Below are 20076 nucleotides of genomic sequence, written 5' to 3'. Positions count from 1 at the left end.
AAGGTTTTGAAAGTTCTGGCGTGAGCTTAGTAACACAGTCTGCAGATACCTTTTGAAAGGTGAGGGAAGGGGTGAGCAAATAAGTTTTTATTGGTCTATTACAGCATTTTTTCAGTCCTAAAGAGTTAAAGGCACTGCGATGCTGACAGGATTTGTAAAGCTGGTTAATAGTAGTTAGGTAATATCTATGCTAACTAGAGAAAATATTAGTATCTTTCTGCTACAAATGTATTTGAGCAAATACTGTGTCCAGTGTAATGTGAATAGCCTAAAGTCACTGAAGTTTGCGAGCACTACAGTTCTGATGAAAATCTGATCAAACTGAAATAAACTAGGAAATTTTAAAAAATGAAACTGCTTCTAAGTTCACTCACGGCACACATGCGTACTTTAAAGATTTGGTTTCTGTCCTAACTCTTCCTTTCTGTCTAGGTAGCTGATAATTATTTGATTGATCTCCTATATCATTGAGCGATATGCTTTACTTCCTCTGTTAGGTATCTAGCATGGGATAGCATTGTTATTCCCAGATATGTGCTGACAAGATTGAATACCACATAAAATGTATTTAATTTCAAGGTATATTAGAAGTATGGAACCAAATCAACTACAAAAAGAATTCTCCACTAATTGGAAAGCAGTCATATTTTACATTTATGTAGCACTCTTTGTCCTGAGGAATTTAAAATTATATGTTTGGCTATATAGTTTTATATGCATATCCACGTGCATATGGATAATATCTCTGAAATGCAGCAAAAGCTGGGATGGAAAGCAACCATGCAGCACTAAACTCATTGAATAACAGTGATGAGGATACATTTAGATCAAGTACCCTGGAGGAAGAAACACTCTACGAAATGTACTATAGGATCTTTAAAATACGTGCAGAGACAGAGGACCTCATTCAAAACAACTCTGTAGAAAATACTTCATGGAATGCAAATAATCTACTGCAAAAAAGAATGAATGGTCGGATACAGCCTGGCTGGGAATTAAACCACTGGCTCTTCTTTGAGAGGTTGCAGACATGTAATTTGCTCTGGCGTGGATGTGACCAGCACACCAAAGCTGGGCATCTTTGCTTAGCAGTACCTGTCAGGGCAGCACTGACACCTTTTGGCTCCTCCAATGGCTATGTTGCATAAATGGTGTCTTGAACCTCTCAGTTTCCTCTCACAACCCATAGCATGTGTCAGAGCTTTCTGGGCTGCATTTCCCTTGCAGTTTATGAAACATATTTCTGTGGACTTTGTAAGTAGTTTAATTAGCAGTAATACCTTTGTACCTTTTTTGTTATCTTAGTAGTTTCCATTTATTAATATTACCTGGTGCTGTGCCTTCACCACATTTCAACCACTGCCCTTCCTGAGGGGTAGCTTTTCTGAGGGCAGGTCTGCAGAGAGGGATTGATATTTTGTACAACTTCAGGTACATGAATAGAATAGATGAAGAAGACATACTTAGATCTGCATATCAAGGTATGTTTGCTGTGATGTGTTGGTAGAAGATGCTCTCCAGTCAGCTCCCCTTGCGCTTGTCATTGAGGTGGAGTACCACAGTCAACAGGAGAGAGATGGGTGATTCATAGAATCATAGGGTTGGAAGAGACCTCAGCAGATAATCGCATCCAAGAAGATCCAACCTCCTGCCAAAAGCAACAGCAGCTCCACTTAAGTCATCCCAGCCAGGGCTTTGCAAGTGGGGACTTAAACCTGCAGTGCATGTTGATTACACAGAGGAGCTGTCATCTCAGTAACGGTATGCCTTAACTAAAGGGAAGATTGACCCTTCCACAGTCGATCTTCTGGAGTTTAATTTAGCATGTGTAGTGGGGCCAATTAAGGTACGCAATTCCAGCTATGTAATTAAGGTGTAGTTGACATAACTTAATTCAGGCTTCTCTGCCACTAAGGAAGGTCGATAGGAAACTGCATTCCTTTCAAATTCCCTTACTTCTAAAGGTGTGTTGGGGGGCGGGGAGTAGTACCACAGTTGATGGGGGTGCCCTATAAGTTTGATTTCGCATGTTCCCCCTAGGTGTGCTAAATCAAACTCCAGAAGAGCAGCAGGGTCCATCTTCTCTTTAATGAAGACATATCCTTAGGGTGTGTCGACACAGCAGTTAAAAATCCATGGCTGGCCTGTGCCAGGTGGTGTGGTTTGGGCTAAGGATCTGTTAAATTGCAGTGTAGGTGTTTTGACTCCTCAACAGTGGCACCACAGAGCTCAGACTCCAGTCCAGGCTCAAACACTTCACTTAAACAGCCTTTTAGCCTGAGCCGCAAGAAACCAAGTCTGTTGGCACTAACCAGCCACACATGCAATGTAGACCTGCTCTTGATGAGATTAAACTAACAAGACCTATTAAGTGAACTTTATTTGTGCTAACACAGAGCTAAGCAACCCTAGTTTAAATACTATAAAAAACCTTGAGGGCTTATAAAAATAATGAGGGGCCACTTGGTAGAGAATCCTGTCATACTTTGTAATATGTTGTGGTTTCATATACAGGTCACTGGGACCAGATGCATTTTATTTCTGCCTAGAACAGTGTATTGTTGTGTGTTGGTTAGTAGAAGATAAATTAGTGTGGATTTAAAATCTTAGGAAAAAGGAAGGTGGTATAATAAAGTCAACAGCAGTAGTGATTACTTCAGTAGACATATTGATCTGCACATTGCCTTGACAGGAAGGTTTACTCAGTTTGGGGGGATCCCTCTTCTTTATGTACTGATTCCATTTTTCTCAGACTTAGAGAATGTTGGAAGTGTGTGTGTGTGTGTGTGTTGTCTTGTGCTTTTTTGTAGGGGAGTTTCAATTATAAAATCAACATAAAGGCCACATGAGATCAGATGAAAGGCCATATAGTCCTGTGTCTTGTTGAAGGGTGGCCAATGTCATGTGTGCCAGAAGGAATGAACAGAACAGTCAAGTGATCCATTCTCTGTCGCTCATTCCCAGATTACTACATACAGTAAACTCTTGTTTAACTGGCATTTGAGTAATCGGCACCCTCAAATAACTTGCAGAACACCTATGCCCTCTCCATCCCCATCCCGTGGCAGCAGATACAAGATACATTGTAATATCATCGTCATCAACAACCACTGTGGGCTCAGCACCCATTGGTGGCTGATGCCTCCTTGACTATTTCCTTCCGTCTTTACTTGTCCACTGTGGAGCGGCTTCGTCTGTGTGGGTTAGATCCGCACGAATCTACTATATCATCTACCCATTTTCTGTGAGGTCTCCCTCTCCTATTCGAACTGTCCATTATGCCAGATATCAGGATCTTGATTTTTCATTTGTTGTTCATTTTGCAAATATGTCCAAATGGCTGTAAATTGTGTTGTATAACTTTCTGCACTAGCTTCTCTTTTGGGTGTATCTTCCTATATAAACAACAAGAAGTCTTATGACACCTTATAGACTAACAGATATTTTGGAGCATAAGCTTTCGTGGGCAAGCGGGTCTTTGCCCACAAAAGAGGACTTCTTGGTATTTTTTTAAGATACAGACTAACATGGCTACCTTTCAGATATTTGTCTTCCTATATAATTCCTGGTTGGTGACCTTCTGCATCCATCCTATTCTCAGGATCTTTCTCTAACAACTCCTGTCAAATGCCAATGTCCTTCTCTTCGAATCTTTCATTATCACCCATGTCTTCCATCCATACAACATGCTGCTGAATATACACATTTTCAAGATGCTCAGCTTCATTCCTAAGCTAATAGCTTTGCTTTTCCAGAGGCAATTCAAAAATGGGGGGAAGAAGGGGGAGAGCAGAGCCATAACTTGCTAATTTTGTGCCCGAGGCAAGAATGTAAAATTGTGCCCCCTTGTGTTTATATTCATAATAGTTATTTCATAGAAAACAGGAAATATATTGGTAAAATAATGACACTATATTTACTATAGTTATTCAGAGCTGTGGTGGTGGGAAGACACTCAACCCAAACTGCTCCCCTGGGTTAAACCCCACGATCAGGGGCTTGGTGAGCCATACTCAGGGGCTAGAGGGGGCTAGGGGAATCACACTGAGGGACTAGGAGTCACTTGGGCTGGAGGGGGCTGAGAGAGTCACACTCAGCTAGGAGAGTCACACTCAGAGGCTGGAGGAATCTAGAGGGGGCTAGGAGTCATTCAGGGGCAGAAGGGGCTAAGAGGCAACACTCTTGGGCTAGGAGAGTCACACTCGGGCTAGAGGGGGGATAGGGGAGTCACACTCGGGGCTGCATGGGGCTAGGGGAGTCATACTTGGGCTAGAGGGGTGAGGGGAGTCACACTCACGCTGGAGGGGGTTGGGGGAGTCACACTCAAAAGCTAGGAGTCACTCGGGCTGAAGGGGGCTACGGGTGTCTCACTTAGGGGCCAAGGGAGTCACACTCAGGGCCTAGGAGTCACTCCCAGGCTGGAGGGAGTTAGGGGAGGCAAAGGGACCGCTGCGGCTAGAAGCCAGCTGGGGTGCAGAGCCCCAGCCAGCTGCACCAGCTGCAGGAACCCTGCTGGGGTCTGCAGGGACCCCATCTCTTGCAGAAGCTGGAAGCTGATCAACTCTGCCCTCCTTCCCAACCTCCGACTCAGGCACCCACCTTACCTGAGTGCTGCCCCTCAGGTATGCAGTTCTCTGCCTGCAGCTGAATTGGTTTTCAGTGTGATTGATTGGCTTAATTGTTGGATGGCTGTTAATTCAATTAAGAAGTTAAGAACCACTTCAGGAGTGTGAATGGCTTCTTAATAGCCACCTGTGGAGCTACCCAGCCCTGCCGGTGACGCTTTTGAAATGTAATCGTGACCCATGTTTAGATCCCGACTCATAGGTTGGGAAACCCTGATGTAGATTGTATGTTACGTTGCTCCCCAGATATGTGAACTTCTCTGTGTTCTCTAGTTCAATCCCATCTACACTGATCTTCCTTCCTATTTCCTTATCTCCAGATACCATTGTTTTTGTTTTGTCGGTGTTCACAATCAGTCCATATTGCTTCCCTTCATCGTTTAGCACCTGCACCATTCTTGCTATCTTCTCCTCATGTTTTTCAATTATAACTATATAGTCTGCGAACCTCAAGTTGTTACTTCTTATCCCGTGCACAGATATCCCTTCAGCCTCTTCCTTGAGCTTGTACATTGCTCTCTCTAGATGTGTGATGAATATACTCGGTGATAACAGATCTCCTTGTCTCGTACCTCTACGTGTTCTAAACCAACTTCCCAACTCTCTGCACTTTCTCACTGCTGCCTCCACATTTTCACTGATATCCTTCAACAACTGTATCAGTCTGCTATCCACTCTGTACAACTCCAACACTGCCCAAGTCAGTTTCTGATCTATACTGTTAAATGCCCTCTGAAAATCGGCAAAGAAAGTGTAGATGTTCTTGTCTTGTCGCACTTTCTCCACTATCAATTTTAGTTCCAGTATCTGCTGTATGGTACTTCTGTCTTTCCTGAACCCCGCTTACTCTTTTGTTAGATGTTCTTCTGTCTGCAGTCTTAGTCTCTCTTGGTCAATATCATTATCAGCACCTTGCCTAGCTGACTTGTTAGGGCAATCATTCTGCAGTTGTTGCACTCCAAAGCACTGCCTTTCTTGTGTATTGTCACTAGCATAGATTTTGTCCATTCCTTAGGTGCCTTCCCTTCTTTCCATGATATATTACATAGTTGGTGTATTTCCTGAGTCATACTCTCTTTGCCATATTTAATCATCTCTCCTGTGATCTTTTCATTTCCAGGGCTTTTGTTGTTGTTTAGTCGTTTCACTGCTCTTTCCGCTTCCACCTCAGAAATATCAGTTTTGCTCTCGATGCTCAGCAGAGATATCTCTAAGTTCTTTGAGCAGCCTCTCTGAGACACTCAAGTCCAACTGTGCTTTGTATAGATGGGTGCAGTATCTTGTCTATTGCTGCACAATCTTCTGCTTGTTCATGAGCACCTGTTCATTCTCCTCTTTGATCACCATCTGCTTTGGCTGCCACTTTCTAATAATTTTGTACATGTCCTTGGTCTTACATTTGCTGTAATACCTCTCTGTATCTTCACACTGCCCCTGTAACCATTTTGCCTTATCCTTTCTGGCCGTTTTCCTTACCTCATTGCAGTTCACCCTATAATGCTGTTCTGCCCTCTCAGAAACATCCCTTCTGATCTTCAACGGTCTCTTCACTTGGACCAACTTGAGTGTCTTCTGTGTAATCCACTTCTTATTGATCTTATTTTCTTCCAGAACAGTCTGCTCAATTGCCTCCTCTGTCGCCATGGCTATCCCTTTGACTCTCTTATCTAGGCCTTTCTCTGTGGCCGCATTCCTAATCTTCTTTTCGAGTGCTGCTCTGTACGCATTCCCTATTTCTTTCTTGCTTAGCCTCACCACGTCTCTTCTTTTCTTAAACCGTGCCTTACTCTTTCTCTTGCGTTTCATCCTGATGTTTGCGATCACTAGACGGTGGTCCGAGTCTATATCTGCTCCTTGGAAAGTTCTGCACTGCTGTACTGATGTTGCCCATCTTCTGCTTATCAAAATCATAGTGATCATGTTCTTGGACTTCCTGTCATTTGATCACCATGTCCACTTCCTACAGTCCTTTTTGGAATCGCGTGTTGAAGATCATCATCTTGTGCTTTGTAGCAAACTCTAGTATTTTCTTGCCTTGTTCATTTTTTTCCCCTCTGTATCCAAATCTTCCCATGACACTCTTTCAGTCCCATCTCCTCTGATAATGAACATGTCTCTTCAGTACCTTTGTCAAGTCTTTATAGAATAGCTCAGTCTCTTCCTCCATACTGTCCAACGTGGGTGCATGCACCTGAGTGACCGAGATGTTGAACAATTTTGCTTCGAATTTTGCTACCATCATTATTGCATTCACCAGTTTGTAGCCTAACAGTGCTCCTCTAGTTCTTTTGCTAAGAAGGAATCTGACTCCTGCCTCATGCTTTGTTTCGTTTCCTTACAAAATGACTTCGCAACCTCACATCTCTCCTGATGCCATCCAACACATTCCTGCCAGTCCAAGTATGTTGCATCGGTATCTCTGCAACTCCTTTAGAAGCAGCTCTAACTTTCCCGTTGCCCACAGTGTTCGGACGTTCCACATTCTGAGTGGTAGTATATGCGTTAGTTGTAATTTTCTTTCGGTAGCCAACTTATCGACCCAATCCCGATAGCTTGATTGGTGTCATGGACCTTATTTGTCTGGGCGATATCTGAGCCAGCGTCTTTTGTCCTGTGGTCATACCAGCATGAGCTTTAATTTGTATTGTTGTTTCACTGTCAGTGCATCATCACTCACCTGACCAACCCTCCTCCTTTATCCAGGCTTGGGACTGGCATGGAACTCCCAGAGGCTTCATGGTGGAGTTAACATTGTAAGAAGCTGGCAGCAATAAAATCTCATTGGTTTAGTTGGAACTGTCTGTCCTAAAGGGACATTTAGATGTTAACTGACAAACCTCACGTGTCTTGGCATCCTGTTCCCTAAAGAAACTAAAAAGACATTTGTAATCTAGCCCCTTTAATCATGTAGGTAGCTAAAAATTCAAATAGATAGCAGGTACTACTTTCCTCTGCCCGCTGCCGGTGTGGGTCTGCTGCTGATGCGGTCTCTGCAAGGAGCTGCCTGCACTTGAAGGGGAAAGCTGGCAGCTAGGCCAAGCCTACTCTGGAGCCAGCTGCCATTCCCCCCCCATGGTGCTGTCGTCTTCCCTTCCTGCTGTGGGGCTCCACCTTGGAGGGCTTTGCAGAGCCCTGGGTTGGGAGATGGCAGCTACAAGCCTGCCTCCTTCTGCCCAGGCCCATAGTCATCCTACAACAGAGCACAGAGCCGGGAAGAAAAGTACAGGGAGCCAGAGCTTGGGTTTGTTTATAGCCCCATCTCTTGTGGTGGGGGGCACATCCCCCTCAGTGCTGTCCTGTGTGCCTCTGTGATGCGTGTGAGTGCAGATGGCAGGCTCCTCTGCACTCCTACCCAGCGTGAGTACTGAACTCTCTCTTATCCAGAATATTTGATTATCTGGCAACCTCCTGGTTCCACAGATGCTGGATATCACTGTTTACTGTATATTTGGAAACTTAGATTTATGAGGTGTAATTATTTTTATGGTATGTTTTTTTGCATTTTGCCTAAGTAAAAGTGTCAGGCTTCACTGCTAATTCAGGCAGTGTTTTGGAGGTGACAGATGCATCTTCCTGTCAGAAAACCCCTTACTCTTCGGGAAAGTGCATAGGGTCAGAAACCAGAAGGCTGAGTTAAAAAGCTCATCTCTTCCTCCCTTGGCTGCTTGTATTTATGTGCATGTTATAGACACAATATTAAGAAAAGCTTATAACCTTACCTTGACTACCCCCATTTTCTTTATTTAAGAAAACATTGGCTTTAATTCACACACTGCAAACATATCTTTTAAAAACAAGTGTTCTAGTAACACAGTCCATTCTACCATGATGTACAAAAAAAAAAATCAAGGGGTATTCCACATTTTCGTCACTTGTTACATGTTGTGATGGTTTGTGTCACATTATTTGAAGGTTGGGAGGTACATTCCTAGTAAAGCAATTAGCATTTGCATATTCACATCTCTTTATTTATTTGGAATGGAAAAAGATTAAAAACATCCATCACACATACCAGCACATCTTTAACTTTGAGTTAAGGTCACTAGGCTGTGTATCTCATTAGTGAAAACCATAAGAAGCAGGGAAAAAAGCATTTATATCCGTTCTCATCAGTGTTCCCTATAAGCTGAGCACTTGGGCGGCCACACAGAGAGATTAAAATGCCACCCATCTGATTAGCAGAACATCTGCAGTTGTCAGCATGTGTTTCTACTGATGATGCATATGACTCAGTGAACATAAAATTTATTCTGCACACGGATGGCAAAACTAGAGGGAACATTTGTTGGCAGCATCCCATCCATATTCTACTCACCATTTCCTCATCAGCCTCCGTTCTCTTCCTTTTGCAGCACAGATTTCCATCCTTAGACTGTGAACATGCAGCTTTCTTTATAGGTATTCATATTGATTCACTTCCAAATTGAGTTCCCATTCCCACATCTCCTCTCACCTTTATAACTGAAGACCTAGAAGACTGCTTATAGTCCTTTAAGTCCAACAAAGCTGCTATGTGATGCGCTGGGTGAATCAATATTGGGAGGGTAGGGCATGGCTGGACATGGTGGAGAAGGTGGGTATGACTGGAGAGAGAGTGAATGATTTAAATATGGTGGGTTAGGTATGGAATGTGTGAGGTTCTCTGTGAGTCCCTGTACTGTGGGCACTTGAAGGTCTCCTCTGGTGCAACCACCTCACCTTTCTAGGTGTTTTGTTAAAATGTTGCCTCTGGTAGTCAAGATGGCACTAATAGATTAGCTGAATTCTGTCAGCTAGTTCAGTTACGTGGGGCGTCTCGTTTAGTTTGACAAATAAGGGAATGATTGCTTAATTTTAAAATTTGAAGAGTGATTTGTGCCCAAGATAATCCAAATGCATGTATGAAGATTAGTTTTGTGGAGATGAGTGTCAATACATAGAGATAGAAAAATCATATGTACTCTGAATATTTATTTGTGTCAAATGTGGAGATTATATTTAGTCATTAAAGAAATTTTAGTCCTGCATTGAAGTCCCAATTCAGCAGAGAATTGGAGGCTAAATCCATCCCTATTCAGCAGACTGTTTATACGCATGCTGAAATAACAAGTATATGGTTTGCTGAAATGTTTGAATTGGTGAGTTATAGGCGTATTCCACTGTGTTCATATTGAGAGAGGAATCTATGTTTGCAAAAATAAATAAAAACTTATTTGAGTGATTTTGTTCAGTTTAACAACTTGAGTTGCATTAATCATGTGATCAGAAGTGTCAAGTTATTGCTGTTTCGGTCAGATATTGTCTTATATTTAGTTGCCTGCATTATTACAGTTCAGTAAGGGTAGGTTAACAATGTAAATGAAGAATGCTAAAATGAAAATACAGTTCAGAATGTTTTTGGTCTATCACGTTCTTGCAGTTGTTGGCTTTTATTCCCCTATCACTTTTCATTCATTCAGAGGGCAAAAGCATGCTTAGAAAATATTTTGTAAATGTGTGAGTGAATAGTTGAGCATTTATTACAGGTGTACAATAGTTGGGGGGTGGTCTGTAAACATTTGCGTGATCAAGTCCTCTGCAGAGGTTTAATAACTAGCTCATAAAAATTTACCTTGGGCAGAAATGCGGTGTACCAGCTGGTCTGAAAGCTTGTTTGTTTAAGAAAAATCAAACATTGTCTCTTTTTATACATTGTAGAACTTTTAAACAACCATTTTACATTTCAGTGTGACTGAACAGCCATTTGTCACGTTTCTTATATGCATGTCACTATAAACAGTTGCTTCATATTATTTATCCGTGTATCCTAGCAGCTTCTTTATAAAAATTCAGGTGAATTGCATACTTTTTTAGAACCTGGGAAATGAGTTTTCAGGCTAGACTAGAAAGTGGCAATAATTTTTTTAGGGTGGCCAGCCAGGAATTTAGTAAGTGGTCATGGGACACACTTTTCTGTGTGGACAGTGGGAATCAGAGGCAAGGGGAGGCATTATCTTAGTGCTCAAACTCTCTGCTCTTCCTTTCCTTTCCTCATTCTGACCATTCCTGAATATTCCCCCAGCAAGCTATTGCAGCTTGCAGACCAGTGACTCTTCTCCCAAAGGTGATTTGTTAACTTAAAAGTGAAAAGTGTTCCAACTTGTCAGACATATTAGCATAACATTGAACCTGTGAAAGGGCCATTAAGTGTTAATGAAGCTATTTAACAGGCATTTGCCAGCCCTGATTTTAGTGACAAAAACAGATGTGCATTACTATGTTTATTATAGGATCCTGTCTTTAACAACAGTTAATACTGTAGCATTAGAGGTGTGACATCCAATAAAACTCAGTGTTTCCGAGGGAAAATTAAAGATTGGCTTTAATGCAAGTATTGCCAACAACATGTAATGCGGGAATCGGTGTTGCTGTTTGATCACAATGGCATAAGATTTCAGCTTTGAAAGTTTCCACATATGTCAAACATTGGAGGTTATTTAAGCACAGTTCTCTGCTACTTTGTATTAAAAATCTAAACCACATACAGAAAAACACCAATTTACATCAAGAAATTATGCATGTGGAAGGGACACCGTATTACAAACTAGTTATACGTGTGCTTAGTTTGTCATTCCATAGGCTATAGGCGTGTCATAACTGAGGGCAGACCTATACTACAGGGGAAGGTCAAAGAAAGGTATGCAATTCCATCTACAGTAATTATGTAGCTGGAGTTGATGAACCTTAATTTGGGCTTCCATGCTACCTCCACTAAGGGAGCCTGCATTCCTGGTTGACTTCTCTTACTCCTAATGGGGAACAGGAGTACTGTAGTTGGTGGGGGTGCCCCGTAAGTTTGAGTTAGAACGTCCCTACTAGGCATTCTAAATCAAACTCTGGAAAAATTGGCAGAATCGATATTCCCTGTAGCGAAGATGTACCCTGCAGTGTACTCTATGTAAGAGTCTATTACTGGAAGGGCTGTAATCTATTGAATGAGATTTTCCCATCTGTATGCATGTTTCTTTTTTTAGATAAGTTCAGTATTCCTACCTTGTATATCTGTCATTGCATATTTGCTGCTTTGGGTCACTCCCACTGGTCACACTTCAGAGCTGTGATGAACCATTAGCATGAGACAGTGGAGTTTAACTTTCCTGTGGACCTGTGGGTCAGCCAGTGAAGTATGGAAATAGGGTCCTTGCAGAGATATGTGAACATGTTACCTGGTCCTGGAATCTGTCTTAAACTCTGCATTATTCCATGCGAAACTGGGAGGAGGTCAAACTGAAAGGACATCCTGCCTTATGCAAATCCTATTTAAGGCTGGGGTCTATTCCTGGTGGTCTGTTCTCCCTGGCTACCATACCCAAGATGACTGCTAAGATTGAGCTGAGGGAAGGACTGAGCCCAGGTTGGAAGGCTTTCCAGTCTGTGAAAGAAGCTGCTTAGAACAATTTGAGGAGTTGTTCCAATTTCATTTAGTGTATTAAGCTTAGTATGCATGTTCTGTTTTTATTTTGCTTAGTAACCTACTTTATTCTGTGTGCTCTCTTATGACCACTTCAGTCCATCTTTTATACTTAATCAAATTACTTTTGTTTATTTATAAACTCAGTGTAAATAGTTATTACCAAGGGAGGTGTGTGGCATAAGGAGGCTGTGCATATCTCTTTACGTTGACAGAAAGGGTGAGTTTCATGAGCTTAGAATGTACAGAGATCTGTACAGTATAGCATAAAACAGGTTTATCTAAGTTTCAGCTACCAGAGGGACTGCTTATTTGAGTGCTCAGAAAAAGTTTTATGATGCACTGCTTTTAATATGTCTGCAGCTTTGGGCGTGTTGGCCTTGTCCCTATGTCCTGGCTGAAGCAGTCTGGAGAGCTGGCCTCAGTGGATGAGGATTACAGGTTATCAGGCTATGAGGGAAGGCAGGCTCAGTAGGGTCTAACAGTCCCAAAGGGGCTCTGACTGTCACAATAATATTCTATTCCTTGAATAGTAACAGAGAGAAAGTTGTGCTAGTCTATATATTATCAAAACAAACAAGCAGTCCAGTGGCTTTTAAGACTTCTGTGAGTCTTTAAAGTGCTACTGGACTGCTTTTTTGTTTTTATTCTACTCCTTGATAGTGGTAAACTTTGGCTTATTATACTTAGGACTGCAGCTTTGTCGTGTTACGGAAAAAGCCAGAGGTAATCTGACTTCTCTGTTTGTCTGGGTGGGTTGCTGACCCATCGTTGATGGGAGTCTGTGAGGTGGAAGCAGTGGGCTGCAGGTGAATGAGTTCATCCTTCTCACTCTCTAGCAGTGGTTCCTGTGTGCCATGGTGCTGGCTTGGCTCCTTGTTTGAGGCATTGTGATCTGGTGCACAGGGTCACCAAACCACTCACTCAAATCTAGCCCTCATGTTGCCTCCCCATGTTGTGACAGTAGGGTGGCAGTGGGGCTTTATGGGCCAGATTACAACACCCCACCCTCTCCGAGCAGGAAGCCAGGCTATCCACCACTGCCCATGCCCAAAGTGAGTGTGGAATGGACTCACTCATCTCCCCCAAGCCTAAGCCCAGCCACAGAATATACAGGAGCTGCTACTATCATGGTGAATGTGGGGCAGGCTCACTCTCCATCCCCATCCTCTCCTTAGTCAAAATGACAGAGCAGCCACTGAACCCATAACTTTTGTCAAATGTGCTATGACTGTTCTGTTCTTGTAATTAAAAATGCTGTGACTGGTTTGCAGCTCTAAGTATTATAATTTTGCACTTATTAGAGCTTGAAATCAGAAGATGATATATTTCATCATTTACAAACAAATGGTCACATAACCCTCAGGGACCTGAAATGTTAAGGGCCAAATTCTTGGCTAATGTAAATCAGCATAGCTCCACTGATGTCAGTAGACCTATTCTGATTTACACTCAGTGATGATCTAGCCATTGACTTTAATGGATGGAGGATCAAAGCTTTTAAATGAGACTTAATGAGAGGACAATGAACAAAAAGGCTGAGGCAGAGCCGTGTGGTAGTGAAGGTTAAAATAGTGAAGATTGTGAGAAGTACTTAGATATGCCTGTAACTGATTCTTCCTTGGGGTGCTTTTATTTTAATTAATTTCATAATAAAACTTGGATAGTGTCTGAAATGAGTTAAGTGACTGTGCAGGGAAAAAAAAAAAGGAAAATGTCAAAGGCCCATCCAGTTGCATTGTATGTGAATATCTGCTTCACCCTTCAGATACTTACTACTTTATTAATATATATGAAGTTGTTGGCTCCCCATGAGATCCTCTACCTTGCTTCCACTACTTGGTAACTTGGGCATTGGAAAAGCTTGTAAAATCTGTTCAACTGAATGAAAACTTGAAGAAATGTCCTTACTTTTAATGCATGCTTAAAAATTATTTGACCAATTTAAGTTAGCCAAGAATTACACGGTACTTTATGATACTAGCAGTTTCAGATTTACTGTGTAGAGAATGACTGGCCTATTTCTACTTGCTACAAAGTTGGAAAGTTGCTTTTGTGTTACCCAATTATGCACTTTTACATTTCTGAAATTTCTGTAAACACAGTAAGTAGAAGTAATTAATTTTATCTTTTCTGGTACTCTCAAAGGGACATCAGAGACGGCTTCAGAAGAAAAAGCTTCTATCCTTCTCATTACTTAAGAGAGAGGTCCCCTCATAAGAGGGACTCTCCTTTCTGCAGGGAATCGCCTGTGAGCCGAAGGGATTCTCCACACAGCAGATCCGGCTCCAGTGTGAGCAGTAGGAGCTACTCCCCTGAAAGAAGCAAAGCCTATTCTTTCCACCAGTCCCAGCATAGCAGAAGTATGTCATCTTTACATAAAAGAAATATTTCTCAGCAAGGTAATGCTGGATTAATGGTAACTGATAAGTGAGGTGAAATTGATTCTCGGTATATAAGTTCTTTCTCTAGATAATGACGACTTTAGACTTATTGTTCTGATTATGTTTTGCCTGCCTTATTAAATGTTTCAGGGAGCTCTTTATTCCTTTATGTATTAAAGGTCTCTCAAGGCAGCTGGCAGGTGTTTTTCAGCAGCCTCTCAGGGCTAGCTGCAGTTCATCTCCTTCAAGGCTATTTTGTATTCAGCAGATTATTGTCCTCTAGTAGCAAATGCTTCTGTTTCTTTCTCCCTTTGCTGCTGTGATGGATAACTTTAAAGGCTGCTTTGCCATGAGCAACAGTAGGTAAGGGCTTTCCTTTCCACAGCTGAGAAGAAAAGGAAGAATTTTTGGGGGGGAACCCAAATACAAAGTAAAGATACGTACAGTTTTGGAAACATGGTATGTCTTATAACTGTGCTTACAATGCTTTTAATGTTGGTTCTTTTAGCATTTAATCATTTCCCACTGATTCAAATCTTTCACCTCCAAATCAGTGCAAAACCTTGTGTCTAAAGGTAGGCAATGCAATATATGACCTGGATTTCAAAGGGTTGGATGTTTGTTTTTTCCCAGAAAAGAAATAATATTTGTAATTGTAAATATTTGAAATTGTATTATAATTATCAAAAACCGCCAGATGTGAAAAACTTGCAAACTAAAGTAGAAATATGTTTTCTTTCTTATTGAGGTATTGTTGATATGACCATTTGTGCAGATTAGGTGGATTTTTTAATTTCTTTCTATGCTCTTTACAAATTCTACTGAAATTATGAAAAATCTGTTGTCCATTTTTTGGTAGCAGTATTCTTCTGTGTTTTCTAATTATCAATCATATTTACTTGTTTTGTGACACTTACCGTACATTTTCCAGGGTGCCAGTACTAAGCAGTTTTTCACCTTTCTCCCCAAAACATCCCAAAGCATGTAACTAACTATTCACTAACACAAAGGAGTTTCTTCATTAGCTACTGAAATACAGATTACCTCTCAGGCTGGAGATGGTGAGTCTTTTAATTGTTGCAGCAGAGCTATACAAAAGTTCAGATCAGAAAGTAAAGAATATGATGTACATCTGAAACTGTAAGAGGGATTTAGGTAAAAAGAATATAATTATCAGGGACAGGAGAAGATTGTTCAAGAAAATTGTCTAAAATTTGGGAATCTCTTAAGAACTGGGAACATTCTACAATTTTGAGTGCATTTTTGGCACTTTTGCAGCATGTTAATAGAACTACTCATATGTAGCAGTGTAATGGAAAAACCTGCTGTTTGGGCTAGTAGAAAATTGCCATTTTTTTGAGAAATAGTCCCAGTTTGCAGAAGTTTTTGTTCCCCCCTTTTGGGAGGATCAGGGGTTGGTGATAATGCATTGTATGAGTCACTAACTGCATGTTTGTTCAGAAATGTCAAGTTGGATGATGCAGTATTATTGTCTCTTTAAAAACATACTGCAGCTGTGATCTGGCAGATAGCTTTACAAAGCCGCAGCTATGTTAGTCACAGTGGGATATCCACGTGTAGGTCTGCTCTGTCTTTTACTCTAGATTTAAATGGTGTCTTATTTGTCTTCATTTAACTGTTTTTAAGAAAGCAACTTTGCTTACACCATGCTACTTTTTCTTAAAAATTGTTTGTACCCTGAAAATTGTGTGGTTGGTTAGGGGTGTTTTTTTTTTTTTTTTCATTTTGTTTTGATGGCTGAGTTAAAAGGGTTTGTTTGCAGCATGGGGAGGGCTTAAGTTCTGTTTGTTACAATAGTGTGTGAATATAATTTGATTAAACTGAGGGTCTTTCTTGCTTTGTTTTATTGCCAGCTACTCTTGGCTTATACAGTATCTCTAAAGTATCCTTGGGGATAAAGCTAAATGTTGTCCCCTTGCTGGCCAGGGCTTCTGTGATGGATTGGATCACAGGGATCCCATTGGGATTGTCATCCAGTGTGCTGGTTGTGCCTCTGAGCCCAACAGCCTGTCTTCTGGGCCATCCCTCCACCCTCTCCAGCTGGGCCAGAAGCTCTGGTCTCCCCAAGCCAAGGCACAGAGTTGGGGTAACACTCCCTCTCTCCCAAAGCAATACAGATGTTGAAACAGCTCAGCTCTTCAAGATCTCAGCTTGTAAGGCCTTTGACAGCACCCAGGAATATAGCCACAAAGAAGAGCAAACCCCCAAATAAATCCATGTCACTATGTAAAAAGTTTCACACAGAGAAAGCTTATAAGTTCACCGAAAGACCACAGTCCATAGTGGTTGGTCTCCCTTGCCTCCCGCATAACTTATTTACACTGGGCTTGATAATAAGCAAGAGTGTTAATATTACATATAAACAGTAGGATTTAAGTGATTGCAGGTGAAGACAGACAGATCAAAGTGAAGAGTACTGTAGCACCTTAAAGACTAACAATTGTATTTATTAGGTAAAATCTGATTACTCATCTAATAAATAAAATTGTTAGTCTTCAAGGTGCTATAGGACTGCTTGTTTCTTGTGAAGCTACAGACTAACACAGCTACTCCACTGAGATCAGAGTAAGTTACTAGGTCAAAATAAACAAACCACTCCAGCTAATCCTAATATGGTAAGAAACTTGTTACATGCAAATTATCTCCTTTCTCCTCCATTCAGTCTTAGATGTGCCCAGCAGGCATCCTGGGTGGTAGCTGGAGGGTGACTCAGGGTGTCTGACCACCATCCGTGTTGTTTGGTTTCCCTCTTTATCTTCCCAAGGTGGGAATTTTTTGTGTTTGTTTCAAATTTTTCTCGCCTTGAATGGAAAAGTACTCAATCCAAAATAGGTTTAAGTGTAAGCTGGCCTGGCGACTTGTCATTTTAGGACTAACCACAGCTTGGGCTTACAGGATTCGTAAACCAGTTTTCATAAGGCATAGGATGGGCCACAACTCCAAAAAAACCTCATTAGTTACGGGGGTTCATCTTCGTCCTTTCACTAATTTCATCTATAATGAGAGAAGTTGAATGACTATAACAGACTCAACTGAATTGTCCATAAGCTGAACTGGAACAGCAGAGATCAGAGAGAGAATTACTTTATCTTTTTGGCTTTAATTGTTTATGCTTCCTCTGTCCATTTCAGTGTACCCATTAAAAACTGCCTTGCTTGTCTTTAATACATCATGCGCTTGTTCAAGATCACTTTAATATCCTTTTTGCTTATACATTTCTTACTCTTTTTGTTCTTCTGCTTACCACCTTTTAGTCTAGATCTAACATACTTGTCATTTGCTTTGTGTACAGTTTCCTTCGATCTGTCTGTATGAACTCTTTTGTGAGTCATCATCAATGTCGTCTATTCTAACTTAAGTAATTTTTCTGCCTGGTCCCTCAGTTATGTATATATGTGGAACCATGGTGAAATCTGTAAAACATTTTTTTTTTATTCATTAGTATCAAAGATATAGGAAATAATGTTATTAATATTCTGTGTGATTTAAAGGAGCAGCTAGTTGTGTGCTCTGGATGCAGATTTTGAAAAGTACGTTTGATTTGTTCATGTAAAAATAAAAAAACATAGCATGCAATAAATGTAGGGAACAACTGGGAGGCTCTAAATCTTTGTCAAAGATGTAGTTTTGATAGTTCTAGAGTCAGCAATGGCTAGATGCGACCTCATTGTATTTCAGGTCTCAGTGAACCCCTCCCCTCAAAGAAGAAACAACCATGGAGTGGGGAGTCTGTTTGTGAGGTGGGGGATTGTTTATTATTTAGCACCTGCAATATGTTCTGCAAAGATGCTCTGCCTTGAGGAGTTTGGTAGATAAAATTTCATGACTCTTCACTTGTAGTGTCCATAATTTTACAGTAATAGACTGCACCAAAATGGACTCTGCCATTCTGCAAGCCTCTGCAGATGAGTGGGCATCTTCGTTCAAATTGCCATGTTGACATTAGTGGTCCTACATATGCGAAAAGAGGACTCCTCCCCCTTCAGCAGCTGGCAGGATCAGGGCTTTTGTGTGGGGGAAAAAAAAGTTGTATAAAAAAGTTGTGGGGAAAAAAATGTACAAAAATTACTTTTCTGAAATATAGTTGTAGGGTGCTGCAGCTATTATTTTGACCCGAGAAAAGCAAAAAAGTAGTTACATTAGCAGAAAGGAGGTGGTGATCATTGTGTCTTGAGACAGTACAAACAAGATAGACAGTAACTGTTGCTTGCTTGTTTGCTTTTCCTTTCTCTTCAGACAGTTAGGTCAATCCGTCATAGCCAGATTGCCCTGAAAATCTGTGGCGAGAGAAAAATAGCAACTCAGAAAGGTTTCTTTTTAACTTTCCAGATTTGTTTGTTTTTCAGTTTCTTAATTCTTTTAGATAATAGTATTTAAAAATGCACAATGGTAGGTGCATTCTTAATTTTGCATAGAAATTAAATAGCTCACTAGAAATTACTCATTGTGCTACGTATCATTACTTGGATGCTTTAGTTACAGGCTTACTTAGTTGTCATTAGTTTTGTTAAAGTAATTCCTATCAGGGTTTTAAAAAATATTTAACAAATGATTTTCTTATTTAAACGTGTGCCAAGTATTAGTCTATGCTATTGCCAAGTATTCTACTGCTGCAGGCTTCCTATAATGGACCTTTGGAGTGGTTATTTATTATGACAATTTTGAGAAGTAGCTTCTGTTTGCTCCTGTTATAGTGTTGTTTACAATGAACAGTGAGACTTAAGACCCTGATGCTGCAAAGGACTCTCCGCCCTTTGGGACTTAGAGTTCTTTGCTTTGCTAGTTTTCTTATTTTACTGCTAAGCTTACCCTTGTGAATACCTAGTTTCCCAAGCTTTGGTTATGGTAATTGGTGATTGATCAAGACATTTTACGCTGAAAAAATGTAGAATTCCTCATTTAACTTCTTACTAGGGGTGCTACAGGAATATAGAATGAGTTTATTCTACAATCTCAAACTGTAATGTCCTTCCAGTTAAGCACTGGAAATAGTGAAAAACAGGCTTTCTAAATATAAATGTCATATTTATGAAATATTACTGTTAATCCATTTAGCCAGAGACAAAATTTCGTTTTTTGCTAAGCAGGTAGAATATCATTAGATTATCATTGTCAAAGGAGATAGGTTTGTGTATGGGCTGATAACTTTTCAGGTGTGCGTGCCGCATGTGTGAACAAAGTGCACAACTTGAGAAAATTTTAACTTTTCTTTTCTGTAGGTAAAGAGAGACCTTCAGCTCAGTCACTGAAAACATCAAGAGATACATCCCCATCAGGTTCTACAGCAGTACCTTCTTCAAAGGTGAGGTACATTTTTGTTGTTTTGTTTTTGTTTTTTACGAATGATGCTTCACAGGAGAGATTCCAACTTAAATTCAGATTCTTAGGCTCTTGTTTAATATTTAGAGGCAGTGTGCTTTGCCACTACACAAAGTGAGTGTTTCATTATATTTAATAGCTTCCTCTGGAGTAATAAACAGTATCAATGGATACTGGGGTTGGGGGAAATGTCTATATTATAAGAACTCTGAGGACGATACGTTAAAGTTTTTAAATTTGTAATTCTGTTCTCTATTTAAGAGGAAGGGAGCATTGTGAATATATGGTAAATATTGTG

General features: G+C 40.8%; 1 protein-coding gene across 5 annotated transcripts in view; it reads left to right on the top strand.

Annotated features, from left to right (window-relative positions):
• The window catches only part of PPHLN1 (periphilin 1), a 135160-nt gene that overhangs the window by 60111 nt on the left and 54973 nt on the right, over positions 1-20076 (top strand). For 3 of the 5 annotated variants that reach the window (XM_075014504.1, XM_075014485.1, XM_075014477.1), the window contains 2 exons: positions 14203-14456; positions 19679-19761. In XM_075014504.1, the coding sequence (XP_074870605.1) occupies positions 14203-14456; positions 19679-19761 (337 nt within the window). The remainder of the gene's footprint in view (positions 1-14202; positions 14457-19678; positions 19762-20076) is intronic. The other 2 variants (XM_075014513.1, XM_075014494.1) reach the window with 1 other exon arrangement.

This window comes from Carettochelys insculpta, chromosome 1 (assembly GCF_033958435.1).
Source record: "Carettochelys insculpta isolate YL-2023 chromosome 1, ASM3395843v1, whole genome shotgun sequence".
NCBI classification, from domain to species: domain Eukaryota; kingdom Metazoa; phylum Chordata; order Testudines; family Carettochelyidae; genus Carettochelys; species Carettochelys insculpta.
Note: the sequence above shows the minus strand (reverse complement) of the source record. Positions and strands in the feature narration are given on the sequence as shown.